This window comes from Schistocerca nitens, chromosome 1 (genome assembly GCF_023898315.1).
Source record: "Schistocerca nitens isolate TAMUIC-IGC-003100 chromosome 1, iqSchNite1.1, whole genome shotgun sequence".
Lineage (NCBI taxonomy): Eukaryota > Metazoa > Arthropoda > Insecta > Orthoptera > Acrididae > Schistocerca > Schistocerca nitens.
This window is the reverse complement of record NC_064614.1, coordinates 102,272,268-102,290,166: the sequence shown is the minus strand read 5'-3', so window position 1 is coordinate 102,290,166 and position 17,899 is coordinate 102,272,268. Positions and strand designations below refer to the sequence as shown.

At 42.1% G+C, this 17,899-nt stretch overlaps 1 protein-coding gene across 1 annotated transcript in view; it reads right to left on the bottom strand.

The window, feature by feature from the left end:
- The window catches only part of LOC126251972 (glutamate receptor ionotropic, kainate 2), a 403,333-nt gene that overhangs the window by 119,423 nt on the left and 266,011 nt on the right, over nt 1-17,899 (bottom strand). The window contains exon 11 of the mRNA XM_049953123.1: nt 13,671-13,775. Coding sequence (XP_049809080.1) covers nt 13,671-13,775 — 105 coding nt within the window. The remainder of the gene's footprint in view (nt 1-13,670; nt 13,776-17,899) is intronic.

Below are 17,899 nucleotides of genomic sequence, written 5' to 3'. Positions count from 1 at the left end.
CACATGTTGCAAAGATTCTCCTCCTGGGTAGGAACACTGATCAAGTAAGACTGACCTTGGGGTTTCACTAAAATGTGGGAATGATGAAATAATGTTTATCTTATGCAGAGAAGTATTCCAAATTTGTACCGCACTGTTTGTAATGGAACTTTTATAAACCTGTGTCCTTATTGATTGGACATGGTACTTTCTTTTTCGTGGACGATGGAGGAAATGTGCATTTTAATAGAGCTAATGTGGGATGAGTATACAATGTGATTTACGAACTAGAAACATCCCTCAACTGCCGCTGGAGTGCGTTGCGATCGCGTATACCACGTTGGGGCCCACGTATCGTATGCACAAGTCGCATCGTTCCTGAGAGTTCAGCAGCACGTTGAACTCGGCACGCTAAACGTTAACGTTCGACAGCATGGTGAGTTTGCCGACGGCTTTAGCGTACGCGACTAAACTGCACCGATCGGGAGCATGCAGCCAGGCGTGGCCAAGTGCACAGGATGGGTGGAACAGGACCACCTGCCGGATAGCCTATACTGGCTGCACCTGCCCCAGGCTAGGGTGAGGGGTGATCAGGATGTCGGCAGCCTATAGCGTAGCGTTGGAACAGCCTGCCCTGAACCTAGCTCCCTCCAAAACATTTCCACACAGTTTTAGCAAACTTTTACATATAACATATAAAAGTGAAACATTATTGAAAAATACACATTGTATGAACTAAATTGTTAAAATCTGCTACACTAAACAATAAATACATTACTGCAACACATGAAAAAAATTTGAAAGTATATTTTTTTTCTTAAGTTTGGAAGTATAGAGAAACCTATACCTTAATGTTAATGGTACTTACTGAACATTATTACCTGGCTGAAACCATATTCAGACCTGTTGACGTCCTGAGTTGTTTCAACGATGTGATTTTTTTGTTACTCGTTATTATTGTTCAATCAATTGGAAGCAAATTACAGCACCATCTGCAAATTATGTATCTGACACAGACTATTTTCAAGTGGTTATGAGCCTGGCATTGCGGCGTCTGCATCTTTGCACCTAGACATCACTAGGCTCATAGCCAATTGAAAATGCCCCGTTATGGCTGAAGCTGGGAGTGGTGTTAGGAAATAAAGTTGCAACTAAGAACCTTCAACATCGCAGCGCTTCAGCAATCGTTGGTTAATATATTAAAAAACCAAAAACCCGCCTCCATTGCGAGAAAGGTTCCAAGCGTTAACCCAGGTTTCGGCATAGATAACTACACCTTCTTTAGAACAATAATAAAACCCACAAGTGCCTAAGAACACCTTTGTCAATGATTAAAACAACACCATAGCTATACATCTATAACCGAAAAAGAAATTACCACGACGTCCTTAGATTACGTTCCCTCAGCCCCCCCCCCCCCCCCCCCCAGGCTAACTACTGGCTTTAAGTATAGTTTTTAGAGTTCCTCCCGTTGTCATAGGTAGCTTCATATATAAGTTTCTTTACTAGCATAAGCAACCGTGTGCGGTTATTTTTAGGTCTCATTTCCTATTTAGCTCGTCACTTATTCTATCCATTTCATTTTTGATATACGTTGATCCACAGTTGGGAATATATGGTCTATTTAGCCCCGACCCATGTATAAACTTTCTCGTATTCGAATGCGCATGCGCATTCAACTAACTTCCATTGTCTTGCGCATGTGCATAGATAGCCGGTCAGGCGTGTAAGTGAGCGACCATTTGTAGCTACAGTTTATGGCGGGTCATGGCCCATCGAACATAGGCCGGTGTGAGGTGCAGCGTACACCATTAAGTTAGGTAGTGGTTTTGACTTTGTACATGTGTACTGTTTGTGTTTTCCTTTTCTTCTTCGTTTATAGATTTATAGCTATGGTGTTCTTTTAATCATTGACAAAGGTCTTCTTAGGCACTTGTGGGTTTTATTGTTGTTCTGAAGAATGTGTAGCTATCTACGCCGAAACCTGGGTTAACACTTAACACAAGGTGCTTTTTTCGCAATCGAGGCGGGTTTTTAGTTTTTTAAAATCGCAACTGGTAATTTTTTTCTAATAACTTACTACAGCTGCGAACACCCTTGACTACCATGTTCAACATGTCAGACAGAAAGAAAATTATATCATCTGCTCCTTTTAATATTGAGCATTACAGCTCTCCTTCTGCTGATTGTTCAAAGCAAGTATTTACGAAAAGATGTCACCGAGATAATGTACGGTCTCACACATTTTTTATCATGATGACTGCTGAAAACAGAATTTAGTCGGAAACACATCGAGCGTGAGAAAAAAAAAAGTTTTCGTGGCAGCCACCGAAGTTTGATTTTATCAGTTGCATGCGCCGTACAAATACCGAACATGACGTTTTAAATGCATTACATGCAATGTTGTACTTAACTTAAGAAATAGAAATAAGAGAGAATTAAACCTGTAACTGAATGGTGGTGCATGGGTAAATGAGAAGTATTGAAGCTACAATAGGCTGGATAAGAAATAAGACACCCGTCACAATAGCAGTGCGGTGTTTCCAACATAGACGATCCTTGCCTTGATCAATATCATGCAAAACAGCAGTTATTATCGGCAGGAACATCAATGAACAACTATTATAGTATCTTTAATCAGTCAGAGAATACTTATTGTTAGATTTTATTTATTTGCACTGCAAAATATATCCGTCTAACTCTTATACACCCAGGTTTCTAGTCTCGTTATGGTGATTTTTTGTGTGTCTTTTGTGCCTGAGACCATCTCGCTACTTAGTCGCCACAGCTCTGTGCGGATCACCAGTCTATTCATAGCTGAATCAGATACCACGTGCCATTGATTAGTCACTGAAATCTGTATGTCGTCCCTCACAACATGCCGGAAGCAGTGTAGTGAGCAGAATACGAAGGTTGGATTTTTCGTTTGCGACTCCCTGCCTACTTCCTTGCCTTCGTGGGCAAGTACTCTATCGCATGCCGGTGTAAGGCACAGATATGGAAAGCGAGTCCAGGTCGGGAACACAGTTTCAACCTGCGATGAAGTTTAATACGTACGTCATAATGACAACGCACGACCTCAGACGATGCATACGGTGCGTCACAAGTTGAAAATAAGGTTACTGTTCCTTCTACTTACCGCTACTTTCCAAATGTGCCGCTTAAGAGCGAAATAAAGATTCTAGGGTGAATACTTGGCCCACTTCGGTAAATTCAATTAACAATACAGACAGCTGTACTCACAGTACATCTCAAACCTGGAGGGAACACTTGGGTATTGACCAGCGGTGAACTATCTTCGAGATTTTGGAACTGAATACGACCCACTTAGTTTAAAAGTGCTATTAGAATGAACCGAAAAGCGGGTTCATTGGGTTCACTTTAGAGGAAGAAAATATACATCAAAAGTATATTCTACAATTTGAAACATAGGTTGTACCGAAATTCTCTGTTGCACTTCTTCTTAGGCTCATACTTCTAGGTCAAATACTTCTGCTTATGCAATAGTCAAGGGGAAATCATACCACTCCATGCTGCAATAGTTAAATATAGTGATAAATCACATGGAAAGTTTTACTAATCACACCAATACACAAGACAGGAAGTATAGACTGGTCAGCCAGAACGTTATGACGACTACCGAATAACCAGTATGCCTATCCTGGCACGGTAAGCGCAGCGACGCGACGTGGAATGTAAACAAGTGAGATAATGGTAGGCCGCTGGAGGGAGTTGGCACCAAAACTACACGCACAATTCCCGAAAATTCCGCGGAAGGGGGCCGATGAGCTCGGACGCCACGTTCAGTTACATCCCAGATGTATTAAAAAACTATAAACCCGCCTCGATTGCGAAAAAAGCACCTAGTGTTAACCTAGGTTTCGGCGTAGACAACTACACCTTATTCAGAACAATAAAACCCACAAGTGCCTAAGAAGACCTTTGTCAATGATTGAAAGAACACCATAGCTATAAATCTATAAACGAAAAAGCAAAGGAAAACACAAACAGTACATATGTACAAAGTCCAAACCACTAGTTAACTTAATGGTGTGACCTCCACCTCACACCGGCCTATGCTCGATGGGCCATGACCCGCCATAAACTGCAGCTACAAACGATCGCTCACTTACACGCCCGACCCGCTACCTAAGCACATGCGCAAGACAAGGGAAGTTACTTGAATGCGCATCCGCATACGAAAATGTGAAAGTTTATACATGGGTCGTGGCTAAATAGCCCTTATATTCCCACCGTGGATCAACGTATTTCAAAAAATAGAATGGATAGAATAAGTGACGAGCTAAATAGGAGATGAAGCCTAAAAATAGCCGCACACGGTTGTTTATGCTAGGAAAGAATCATATATGGAGCTACCTATGACAACAGGAGGAACTCTTAAAAACTATTCCTAAAGCCAATAGTTAGCCGGGGGGGGGGGGGGGTGGCTGAGGGAACGTAATCTAAAGACGTCTTGCTAATAAAGACATAGGGATAAAACGTGAGGTGTTCAACGGGCTAAATCACCTTTATTGTAAAAGGAAATGAGGAAGAAAGAAAGAAGATGAACAGCTTGACCAACCGCGCTGGCCAATCAGCGCGCGCATGTGAAAATCACCAGATCATTAGATTTACAAGTATGAAGAACAAATTAAAGGTGCGAAAGCTTCAAAAAAGTTTCTGTTTCTTAGTAGGAGTTGGTCGTTAAGGATATTGTCTTTATGATGTTGCAAATGCTTAAAGATCTGCATTTCTTCCAAAACATCCAGTTTTTAGCCCTTAACCTCGGCATGAAGTAACTCGATTTTAAGTGGAGGGCTCGGCGCATGAACCGTTTGCACAAGGTGTTCCGCATAAGTAGAGCCCTTAGTACCGTCACCGCTTCCAGTAGGAATATGCTCTTCATACCTGAGACCCAGAGCTCGTCCCGTTTGCCCGATGTAAAATTTTGGACAATCCCCGCATGTAATTTTATATACTCCTGATTGGGAAAGTTTCTCGCTCTTATTGTGCAAGGAGTGGATTAAAAAATTCCTATGGAAACTATTTACTCAGAGCCCATAATTTCAGAGTCACCTATTCGACGTCTTTAGATTACGTTCCCTCCCTCACCGCCCCCCCCCCCCCCCAGGCTAACTATTGGCTTTAGGAATAGTTTTTAAGAGGTCCTCCTGTTGTCATAGGTAGCTTCATATATGTTTCTTTCCTAGCATAAACAACCGTGTGCGGCTATTTTTAGGCTTCATCTCCTATTTAGCTCGTCACTTATTCTATCCATTCTATTTTTTTGATATACGTTGATCCACGGTTGGGAATATAATGGTTATTTAGCCACGACTCATGTATAAACATTCACGTATTCGTATGCACATGCGCATTCAAGTAACTGCCCTTGTCTTGCGCATGTGCATAGGTAGCGGGTCGGGCGTGTAAGTGAGCGACCATTTGTAGCTGCAGTTTATGGCGGGTTATGGCCCATCGAACATAGGCCGGTGTGAGGTGGAGGTTACACCATAAGTTAAGTAGTGGTTTAGATTTTGTACATATGTACTGTTTGTGTTTTCCTTTTCTTTTTCGTTTATAGATTTATAGCTATGGTGTTCTTTTAATCATTGACAAAGGTCTTCTTAGGCACTTGTGGGTTTTATTGTTCTGAAGAAGGTGTAGTTATCTACGCCGAAACCTAGGTTAACACTAGGTGCTTTTCTCGCAATCGAGGCGGGTTTCTAGTTTTTTAATATATTTAGCAACGATTGCTGACGCGCTGCGATATTGAAGGTTCTTACATCCCAAATGTGTTCGATCGGGCTCAGATGTGCCGAGGTGGGGCCCAGCGTATCAACTGGAACTCGCCACTTTTTCTTCGAACAACTCCATTATACTTCTGGCCTTTTGACATGGCGCATTATCTTGTTGAAAAATGCCACTACCGTCGGGAAACATGATCTCATGAAGGGGTGTACGAGGTCTGCAACCAGTGAGCTGTATTCCTTGGCAGTCAAACTGCCTTGCACGAGCTCCGCTGGACTTATGGACACCAACGCAAAAGTTTCCCAGAGCGTAATGGAGACCCCGCCAGCATGTCTCCACCCTGCAGTATGAGTGTCAAGGAGCTTCTTCCCTGGAAGTCATGGTATCATGAAGAAGGTAACGGGATTAATGAGACCATGCAACGCTCTGCCACTGTGCCAGCGTCCAGTGCCGATGGTGACGTGCCAATTTCTGTCGTAGTTGCCGAAGTCTTGGCGTGAATATTGTGACATGCATGTGTCGTCGGCTGCGGAGGCCCATCATTAGGAGTGTTCGGTGCAGCTGCCCAGCTGTATAGTCTGAATTTACTCCCGCCATAGTTCGTTGCCTGTCCTGTTCTGCCAGTCTGCCCAGCCTACGTCGTCTGACATTTGTAATGACCGGAGGCCTCCCAAGCCCACGACATCTGGACGCGGTTTCGCCATGTGTTGAAGACACTCACCACAGCTCTCATCGAACACCCGACAAGTCGTGCAGTTTCCAAAATGCTCGTGCCGAGGCTCCCGGCCATCACAGTCTGGCCTCAGTCAAACTCATATAAATCGCGCGCTTTCTCTATTTTACACATGGACAGCGCTCACACTGATAGTACATGCGCCGTGCGTGTGTTTGACTGGCAGTCATTCCTCGCCAGGTGACGCTGTTATCGCCTGGACTGCTTTATGGCTATAGTAGTTTGGTGGTCATAATGTCCTGGTTGATCAGTGTAACTAAATGAATGACCCACATCACTGAGGTCGGTTTGGAGCTGGATTTACAGGTAGGAATATATTCATCGGTGGAACGTTTGAGCTGCATCGAAGGAAACGTAATATTGACTCACACAGCATGGGATCAGACAATTTTGTTTTTGTGAAACACAACTGGGTGTTTATTCACCTTAAGTATTGAGTGCTAACAACGGAGGATATGAAACTGAGTACTTATTTATGGATATCCAGGAGGCTTTTGACACAGTTCTTAGTAACTGAAGGAAAGTCATAGAGTGAAAAAGAAGCCGTATCTACGAAAGTGTTATAGACACTCTGCTGTTCCCAATTTATGTAAACGATTAATGAGACAATCAGAACAGAAATCTTAAATTGTTTGCAGATGACTAGTCTTCTACTGTCTAGTAAAATCATCAGAAGATGAAAATCAATTGCGAGATGATTTAGACACATTATCTGTATGGTGAGATATGTGGCAATTGACTCTAACAAAGCATAAAAAGTTTTAGGTCATCCACATGTGTAGTAAAACTGATTGGTCAAATTTCAGTTATATATTCTGTAACACAAATTTAAGGCCTGTAGGTTCAACTAAATACCGAGATGTTACAATTACAAGCATTTTAAATTGAAATGGTCACAAGGAAACTGTGCTGGAGAACGTGAAAGAGAACTGGGTTCTACTGCCAAAACACTTAGATGATGAACGAATTTACTAAAGATATTGCCTACATTGCTTTATTTTCCGTTTTCTATAGTACTGCTGTGGGGTATGAGATCCTTACCAGATAGGACAGACGGATGACATCAAAAAGTTCAAAGAGAGGCGGCTCGTTTTGTATTATCACGAAAAGCAGCAGAGAGTGTCACGGATATGATAGGCGAATTTGGGCGCAATCGTTAAAGCAGAGGCGTTTTCGTTGCGGCGATATCCTTCAATCTCCAAAGTTCTCCTCCGAATGATAAAATATTTCCTTTACTCCCCCCCTGCAACGGCCACCTACTAAAGGACGAACGGCCATTATCAAAAAAGAAAGGAATCACAGCTCGCACGGAAAGTGTTAAGTGTTCGTTTTTCTCACGTGCCACTGGAGAGAGAAACGGTAGAGAAATATTCGAAACGGTAGAGAAATATTCCGAAAGTGCAGAATTGTTAACGCTTTCGTGGCCACTTACTTGTTGACAAATTGCCTGTTGGCTTCTACCTTGGATTCTTTGGCCGATGTTTGTTTGGTGATTTTTGAGATTTTTCGCCAGAACGAGTGGCTGTCACTGTCAAAACTTCACCCTCTATTGGCCGAAGAACCCGAGGCAGTAGCCAACAGGCAATTTGCCTGTCTGAAAGTGGTTAGATGTACCCTTTGCGAAGCAATAAAGTGTGAATTGCAGAATAGTCTTCTAGGTTTTTATGAAGACATGAAAGATAACGTAGACACTAGCATTACGTATCGAATATCTGATTATTTCACGGAACCGGTGGCATGCTTCACATAAAAATCTAAGGAATACGTTTTCCTCGGAAATAAACTAAGCGAAACAAAATTAAAAAGCTTCTGGGTTAGCAGCGCTATAAAAATATGCCGTAATGCCATCTTATGTTCCATGCTTCGCAGCGTTTGAATTTCACTCTCGTTTGAATTTTGAAAAGCAAGTCTGCATTTAATACATACGCTGTAAGAACGAAAAGAGTGGTTAGCTAAAAGGAAAGCAAAGGAACGCATTTACGCGGAATGATAGACTCTGCATTTCGATTTAGGAGCGACGTAGTTGCGTAACAGTTGAGTGCCTGCCAAGAATGGAGCACCGCTGGGGAGAGAAGAATGGTTCCCGCGGTCCACTGCTCAGCCGGCCGCTGTTACCTTGACCCATCGGGGGTGTGGTTGCGACAAAGGTGGAGGGGGGGGGGAGTAGAGGTTAGAGCAAAGGTGACTGCACGCCGCGGATCCAAATGACTTCCGATCTGTTCCGCACGGGAAGTGGCTGCCGTGAAGTTGTAGCACGCGAACCGCACTTCTCTCTCCGCCGCCCATTTACTATTGACGGCCTCACGTAACACATAGTGACTTCGACAGAACTCGTGTTTTATTCCCTCCTCTTCAGTATACGTTATAATTCATTTAAAAAAATTGCTACAACCCCTGTCGATTGCTTTTTTATGCAAGATGGGTAGGGGATGGTACCGTTTTAAGAAACGGTAGAAGAAATATAAAAGCACAGCTTTCGGTGCGACGCCGGACCATGTTCGGTAAATACCGGGTGATCAAAAAGTCAGTATAAATTTGAAAACTTAATAAACCACGGAATAATGTAGATAGAGAGGTAAAAATTTACATACATGCTTGGAATGACATGGGGTTTTATTAGAACAAAAAAAAAAAAAAACAACACCCCGTATTGCTAGACGCGTGAAAGATCTCTTGAGCGCGTCGTTTGGTGATGATCGTGTGCTCAGCAGCCACTTTGGTCATGCTTGGCCTCCCAGGTCCCCAGACCTCAGTCCGTGCTATTATTGGCTTTGGGGTTAAATGAAGTCGCAAGTGTATCGTGATCGACCGACATCCCTAGGGATGCTGAAAGACAACATCCAACGCCAATGCCTCACCATAACCCCTGACATGCTTTACAGTGCTGTTCACAACATTATTCCTCGACTACAGCTATTGATGAGGAAAGATAGTGAACATATTGTGCATTTCCTGTAAACAACATGATCTTTGCTTTATCTTACTTTGTTATGCTAATTATTGCTATTCTGGTCAGATGAAGCGCCATCTGTCGGACATTTTTCGAACGTTTGTATTTTTTCGGTTCTAATGAAACCCCATATTATTCCTAGCATGTGTGTCAATTTGTACCTCTCTATCTACATCATTCCGTGACTTATTCAGTTTTCAAATTTATACTGACTTTTTGATCACCCGGTACTACATTTCCTCGCTTCGAACTGCTCGACATATATCATATGGTGGCTACTGATACACGGCAATGGCCACTGTCCACATTATCATGGAGGCCACGTCAAGATGTCGTAAATGTGCGACAGAATTGTTCCAGGATAGACAACGGCAGCATTTCATGGACCAAGGTGAAACCTTCCACACATTCGTGGTGCCATAGGTGTAGATTCCGAGTGTCGTCATGAAGAGAAATCGAACCAAATTTGGTTGCTGTGAGTGTCGGGCCCTATGCTGTGACGGCTCAGCCATCGGGAAAAAGTATACTACCGCCGCAATCAGCGCAGAGTGCCAAAGTAATCCAACAAGGGAAGTACCACTGTACCGACAGCTGAAAACACACAAAAACTATTTTAAATACGGAGATGTGTCTGTTCTACCACACGTGAAAGTAATTCATCCGCAAATTGCATTTGCGACAGAAGTGCAAGTCTTTCAGAAAACGACACATTGTAGCAGACAATTACGACCAGCAGAATCACAAAGTATATTATATGACTTAACTGTTTGGCACAATTTGCTTAAAGCAGTATATGTTAACACATGTAGAGGGGACTATTCTACCTGGATGATAGTGTACCTCGGAAAACATGATACTTCCTACTCTGTGTTTCAGTCTCGTGATTGATTTTAGAACCAAATGAAGGAATGCGCGCTAGAAATCGCCATAAGCAGTTTTCGATATTTTGTAATGTTTTTGTTGTTGTGAGACATGAAGCTATGTTTTATGTAGCGTTTCTTAGTTGGGTTGGGTTGTTTTGGGGGAATAGACTAAACTGCTAGGTCATCGGTCTGATCGGATTAGGGAAGGATGAGGAGGAGGAGGAGATTACTGTTTAACGTCCCGTCGACAACGAGGTCATTAGAGACGGAGCACAAGCTCGGTTTAGAGAAGGATGGGGAAGGAAATCGGCCGTGCCCTTTCTAAGGAACCATCCCGGCATTTGCCTCAAGCGATTTAGGGAAATCACGGAAAACCTAAATCAGGATGGCCGGACGCGGGATTGAACCGTCGTCCTCCCGAATGCGAGTCCAGTGCGCTTACGACTGGGCCACCTCGCTCGGTGTTTCTTAGTACTACGAGTTGTACATATTTAAATGCTGTATAATATACTAAAGCTATTGTGAGAAAATTGTTTATTCTTAATGTACAGATTTAACGATGAGTTTGATATTTGCAAATGAGCTTAGTTTTGTTTACGTCCTAACTGTTTTCTCTCTTTTCAATAGGGAAATTTGTATTAGTTGCTAATACCTTCTATTTGAAAATGTTTTTTAACTGCTACTTTTTTGTATAAGATTTCCTCTTAATTGGTCTGCATTTGCTGAGTATTGGTTTGTGGTAGAGCAATAATGTAAAACACAGAATATTAATTTCAGTATTAGAAATATTTTCTCAATTAAAACACTTTTAAATCAGAATATAAATTTTGTTCCTAGGTACATGACCGTGTTGTACCTTGGAATAGTTTTTCACGTTTGGAAAAACCTTACTTTACCGGAGTAGTTTTTGTAATTTCAGAAAAACGCTGCAGCAGAAATACTGAGTGTTACTATTTCAAAACAGAGTAAGAAACTGTATTAACCTACTATTAAAGAGCTGGCTGGAGGTGGAAATTTGAAAAGTGTTCCAAGATACGACATTCTCCCTTACAACGTACAGCAACTTACAGAGTCATATGGGCCAAAACAGAAGTTGCAGTGTTGATGCACATTCGTCCCTTATCGAACTGCAAACACCATTTTCAATGAAATAATTAAAACACTTTGGCATGTACCTGTTTGCGCACCTGACTATGCCAATATGTGGACACGCTAATCATTTTCGATGTATCTGTACTGGAATAACATAAACAGTTGTGTTTTAATCACTTCATTCAGACTCCGCATATGCTCTTCAATGACTAACAAACATCTACATCTACAAGATTACTCCGCAGTTCACATTTAAGTGCCTGGGAGAGAGTTCATGGAGCCACCTTCAAGCTTTTTCTCTTCATTCCCAGTCTCGAACACCGTGCGGAAGAAACGATCTCTTAAATTTTTCTGTGCGAGCTCTGATTTCTTTTATTTTATTATGATGATCGTTCCTCACAAGTAGGTGGGTGCCAACAAAATATTTCCATACTCTGAGGAGAAAGATGGTGCATTCCATCCAGATGACATTGACAGGATCACACTGATTGCCTATTCTGGTCGCATGTTTTTAATGTTGAGGTTTGAACTGGGTCGAAAGGGGTCGGAACGGCAAAAAATTTATAAAACCAGAAATCATAAGAAAAATACCAAAACAAAAATCAAAGAGAATGCTACTGAGATACATACCCGGTGAGTCAACTGCCCCTACCGACGTCGTTTTGCGCACCCCACAATGTTGTATCTGGCCATGAAAAACTGCAAGCGAGATTCTCATATTCTTTCGCTCACTGTGCGCAAAGTATTAACTCTACATAAAGAAATAACGGAACCTTTCTGCAGGAAACTTAATGTAGTTTAATTTTATACTGGGAGGCCACAGTTTTTGGGTTGTTCAAGAAAATCGTACAAAAACGGCTGTCAGCCGCACCTCTAACGCCACTCTCATCCCTCACCAGCTAGGATTTCTAGTATAGCGTTTGTTCGCGACACTACCTACCATTGTACAAAAGTTTCCAACTACACGACCTGTTTCTGATATTCGACCTTTTTTGGTCTCTATTGAATTGGCTATTACGCCGCCGGAATAGCAGGGTGTTTCCTTAACATTATTAAGTTAAAAGTGCATGTAAGGGTAATAAAGGAAAAAAAAAACTTTTGTTACCCTAAAACTGATTGCGTTGACAATTACATCCAAGATTAACCCTTACAAGGACAGCAGTTTCGTACTTAGAAGGCCTGACGAACACAACGATGTAACTGTTCATTTTAAGCTATTTAAATTCACGAAATTGTTAGGTGAAATTTTCGCAAACACCAAATTTACAATTTCTAAGGGCTCGGCTAAGCTTGTGATGGAATTAGGTCAGTCAGTGACGGCAAAAAAGTTTTATTCTAGGAAACAATTTGTGCAGTCGCAAATTTTTGTTAAGTAGTAGAAGGGAGTGCCATGAACAACATAGTAGAAATCCTGAATGGTGAGGATTGAGTGTGGGAGTGGGGAGGCGTTTGAAGGACGCTTTTGCAAGTTTTCCCTTAATAACTCGAAAACAACTGCCCCTAGCGAAAACGCGTCTCATTACAAAATGTAGCTACATAAAATTTCCTACAAAACGATTCTGTTCATTTTTTCTGTAACCCCCCCCCCTAAAAAAATACCATTATGCTACTGCGAATCTGATGTGGTTTGGTTCTCACTTCCAGTACATGTTAGTGAAGCTGGGGAAAACTTCTAAAAGAGAAATCAGATACGAAAACTAGGACCAGACGAAGAAACGTTAAAAATAAGTATAAGTAAATGGATCGATATGTAAAGGGATGAATCATTTCATACAGTTTTGTGTTGTGGCCGGAAGTGTCTGTTATGTTAGATGTTATTACATGTGGTTTAGGTTGTGGCGACGAATAACGCAGTTTTAGTCTAAAGTAACCGATTTATTAGATAGATTCATCGCAACCGAGCTCATATTTTAAGAAAAGTGCGGGGAGCTGAAGAGAATTATATCATGCTCACGATTTAATGATTTGAGACGTGCATTGTATGTTGTGCTGATCAAAGAATACTGTTTGTGGGTGGATATGGCCACACAGTACTTTGCATTTCTTTTTATTGTTTTCTATATTACACAAATTTTAATTTCAACTGCAAAACGGCCATCCAGGAATGCAGCACCAGTTGTGAGCCGAGGTTACCTGTTTCTTAATCAAGAATATATGAAAAACATATGAAACTCTGTTCTGGGTTTCGTATCACTTTTTGCACTGGATCTGCATTTTCACTCACATTGAAGCCTAATCACACACTGTTGCAACATTTTCTCTGCAGTGGTTTTCTTGGTTTAGATACAAGCATAAGACATACCTTGAAAAGGATGCTGATGCCAAGGTTCATGAACGGCTTCGTGAAGTCTATGACGCTTTCCCTGGCGTAGTTGATGGTCATCGAGCCAACTGCCAGATCTGCTTTCTGCAAAGATTTTTCGTCGTTTAGTTCAACATAGTTATCACATCACTTCGACACTACTTGTATAATTGTCTATCTTGTGTGTATAGTGTGAAATTTCGGCAGTGTTATGGGGCTTTTCATACAATATGGAATTTTTTTATTCACAGCTTATCTTAGAAACGTTGTAACTATTTCACCCATGGTCACGTTTAACACGATATCAACGGCACTGAGGTCTGATACTGATATTAAAAGACAGACGTACCGAATCTGCTTCTGTCAATCAGGGATGAAACTTCTGGTTTTGTCAGTGTATAACCAGTAAAAATTACATGGATCTTTTTGCCACTTGTAGATTGTTTAGTTGGTAATCACCGTGGAGAAAATTGCGCATTATACTCGTATGCATTGGATTTCACTGAACGATTGCCATTCTGCAGTCCGCCAGCATATCAGAGCTAACGTAGACAATTCCATAGATGGAAACTGTAAGTTAAAAAACAAAGAAAAATTTATACATTTTAAGTTCTTTTTTTCTTCATCGTGTATTTGGCGTCGCTTATGTTCGAAGTAATTTATTTTTGTTAATGCAGTTTAAAGTTCGTGAGCGTAAAATAAGATCGCTACCTTGCAGCGATGATATTACCATTGTAACGGATCGGCGCACATGTGCAGTAATAGTTTTAGTTGAGTAGGTGTGTGGCGGCAGTTGAGTGTGTCTTTGGACAGTGATAGTACCAGTCTAGTCTAGACTAGATGACGATAGACCGAGACGCTTATAACGCTGTTGAGACATCGTATAAATTTGTGGTGAAGCTGTGAGTGAAGTGTAAGTTCGGTATCGATCCTATGTTCTAAAAATCACTCAATCGCAAAACTACACACATCAAAAAAAGTTTTACGTCACCCCGGTTCCGAGAACACCTGAAGATAGATATTGACCGTAGATATTGTATCACAGACACAGTCTCTTTCACTGTTCAAATATGTCACTAAACCCGCCCAAACATGTAACAACCATGCTTGAGTAGCGCCTATTACACGGAGGGGGTCCTACAGCCGATCAGTTCCAGTCATTCCACCAGGAAGGAGATATGCGGCTCGTGTTGTCTGTAGCTCAACCATGCCCAGACGGTCAATACTGCGGTTTCGTTGCGTCCGCATTGTGACTTTGTGCTAGGAAGAGTTCTCAACAAGGGAAGTGTCCAGGCGTCTCAGAGTGAACTAAAGAGATATTGTTCGGACGTGGAGGAGATACAGAGAGACAGGAACTGTCGATGACGTACCTCGCTCATGCCGTCCAAGGGCTGTAGTGGATTACCGCTACTTACGGATTATGGCTCGGAGGAACCCTGACAGCAATGCCGCCATGCTGAATAATGCTTTTAGTGCAGCCACAGGACGTAGCTTACGACTCAAATTGTGCTCAATAGGCTACATGATGCGCAACTTCACTCCCGACGTCCCATCTTTGGAACAACGACACCAGGAAGCGCAGTACAGATGGGCCCAACAACATACCGAATGGACCGCTCGGGATTGGCATCACTTTGTCCTCACCGATGAGTGCCGCATATGCCTTCAACCAGACATTCGTCGGAGACGTGATTGGAGGCAACCCGGTCAGGCTGAACGCGAGTCCGAATGGACTGCTCTTCACCGATGAGTATCGCATATGCCTCCAACCAGATATTCGTCGGAGACGTGTTTGGAGGCAATACGGTCAGGTTGAAAGCCTTAGACACAATGTCCAGCGAGTGCATCAAGGTAAATGTTTTCTGCTGTTTTGGGGTAGTATGATGTGGGGCCGACGTACACCGCTGGTGGTCATGGAAGGCACCGTAACGGCTTTACGATACGTGAATGCCATCCTCTGACCGATAGTACAACCATATCGGCAGCATATTGCGGAGGCACTCACCTTCGTGGACGACAATTTGCACCCCCATCGTGCATATCTTGTGAATGACTTCCTTCAGCATAGCGACTAGAGTGACCAGCATGTTCTCCAGACATGAACCCTATCAAACATGCCTGGGATAGATTGAAAAAGGGCTTTTTATGGACGACGTGACCCACCAACCATTCTGAGAGATCTACGCCCAGTCGCCTTTGAGGAGTGGGACAGTCAGGACCAACAATGCCTTCATGAAGTTGTGGATAGTATGCGACGACGAATACAGGCATGCATCAATACAAGAGGACGTGCTGCTGGGTGTTAGAGGTACTGGTGTGTACAGCAATCTGGACACCACCTCTGAAGGTCTCGCTGTATGGTGGTACAACATGTAATGTGTGGTTGTCATGAGCAATAAAAAGGGCGGAAATGATGTTTATGTTGATCTCTATTTCAATTTTCTGTGCAGGTTCCGGAACCCTAGGAACCGAGGTGATCAAAACTTTTTTTTGATGTGTGTATTAATTGTAATTTAACAGTTTAATGCTCAGTTTCAAGGAAGTGCAGTTATGTTTGTCAGTGGAAGTCAATCCACAGACACATCCGCTCGAGTATTCACAGCATTCGGAAAATTAGAGGGTATGAAACATGTGACAACAGACTGCAGACCGGCTGCATTGTGTGAACTAACATATACTGTGAACAGAGCAATTACAACAATGTAATACGTCCCTCAGCAAATTCGTACAGTATTTCTCGGAATTAGTGAATGTAAATGAATATTGCACCCCACCTTGCGCTGAAAGGGCAATTGCAGAAACAATAGTGCAGTTTACATTCGATTGTCAGTGAGTCTTAAGGCATGGTTAGAGCAGAAGTAGCACAATAACGTCACGAGCGCTCAACAGGTATGTGGAGCCTGAAAAACACGGTGAGTTGAATGGTGAAGTATCAGAATTAGGCACATTATAATTATTGTAATACGTTCTTTTTCAGGCCTGTTTCAGTTAGAGCAAAGTTGTGGCCTCCAATTTTAGTAATTTTTCACGTAAATTCCATGGTTCGGACCCTCAAACTCACTTCAGACCTACCAGGTGTCCCCAGTTGAGAGATGCCTTCAATACAGTTAGTGTACGCCGAACTTTACATCACTGTGTGCTTTTGCCTATGCATTTTTTTTTAAGTTTTTTGGTAAATTGTGCTATCATTTTCTTTGTGAATAAGGTCTTATGGTCTTACCCACTATTCGGTCGCAACCACTCCAACAAAGAGCAGGTACCTTCAAATAATTATTTCAGCTCACGTTTCCATGCATGTGGACAGTGTTTTACATATAAGTATTCTTGAGTGTCGCGTTGATTGATTTTGTTTCCTAAATTTTGTATGGTTTTTATTTTCATGCGTCCTTGTGGGCTTGAGTGATCGGAAAACGAACTATACCCATTCTCAATAATTTAAGGCAAGGTATTGCGTGGTGCAATTTTGATTACAATCAAGAACAGCCACATGTGGCAAGTACACAATTTGCCATTGATTTCCATTCACCCACGAAGTGAGAGCTGCTCAGTCATTGAGCCCTGACCTTACTTGTAGATTTTCGTGTTGGGCATAGCGTGCGTTACGTGTGTAATTTTAATTACAATCCAAAAACGATCCCACATGTTAAGTACAGGTTTTTCCACTGACTTCTATTCACCCACGTGGTGGCCGATGCACCGTCAATAAGCCCTGATCGTTGTTCAAGATTATCATGTTAGGCAATGCATGTGATCGTGTGAAGTCTTATTTGGATGCAATTGTGATTTATATGCCGTTCTGTATTGTGTATTTTTTTCTACGTTGCTTCCTCGTGTTACAATAATATAGTATGAGATTACATGATCACTCTTCCCGCCAAACCCAACCTAGCCCATTACTTGCCTTGTCTGCCACTAGTTTCCAAATACATTACCAGACCTCTTACGAGTAGGCATTGAGCGTCATCAGTGCCTGAAATGTGTATTTTTTCCACCAAGAATTGGGCTGTGTCCCTTAGCAGACAGCATATTTGAACTAGTAATTCCAGCCCGTTGTTCACGCTAGTAATTTCTCACCTCACCATGCCTGATAATTCAGTCCTTCACAAATTTACCCTTATCATGCGATCATGTTTGAGTTAATAGCTTTTTACGTTGCAGTAATTAAGTCATGTCACACTGAGATGTATTCGCTCGCGATGCATTATTTCATTTGCTTGCTCGTTTTTCTA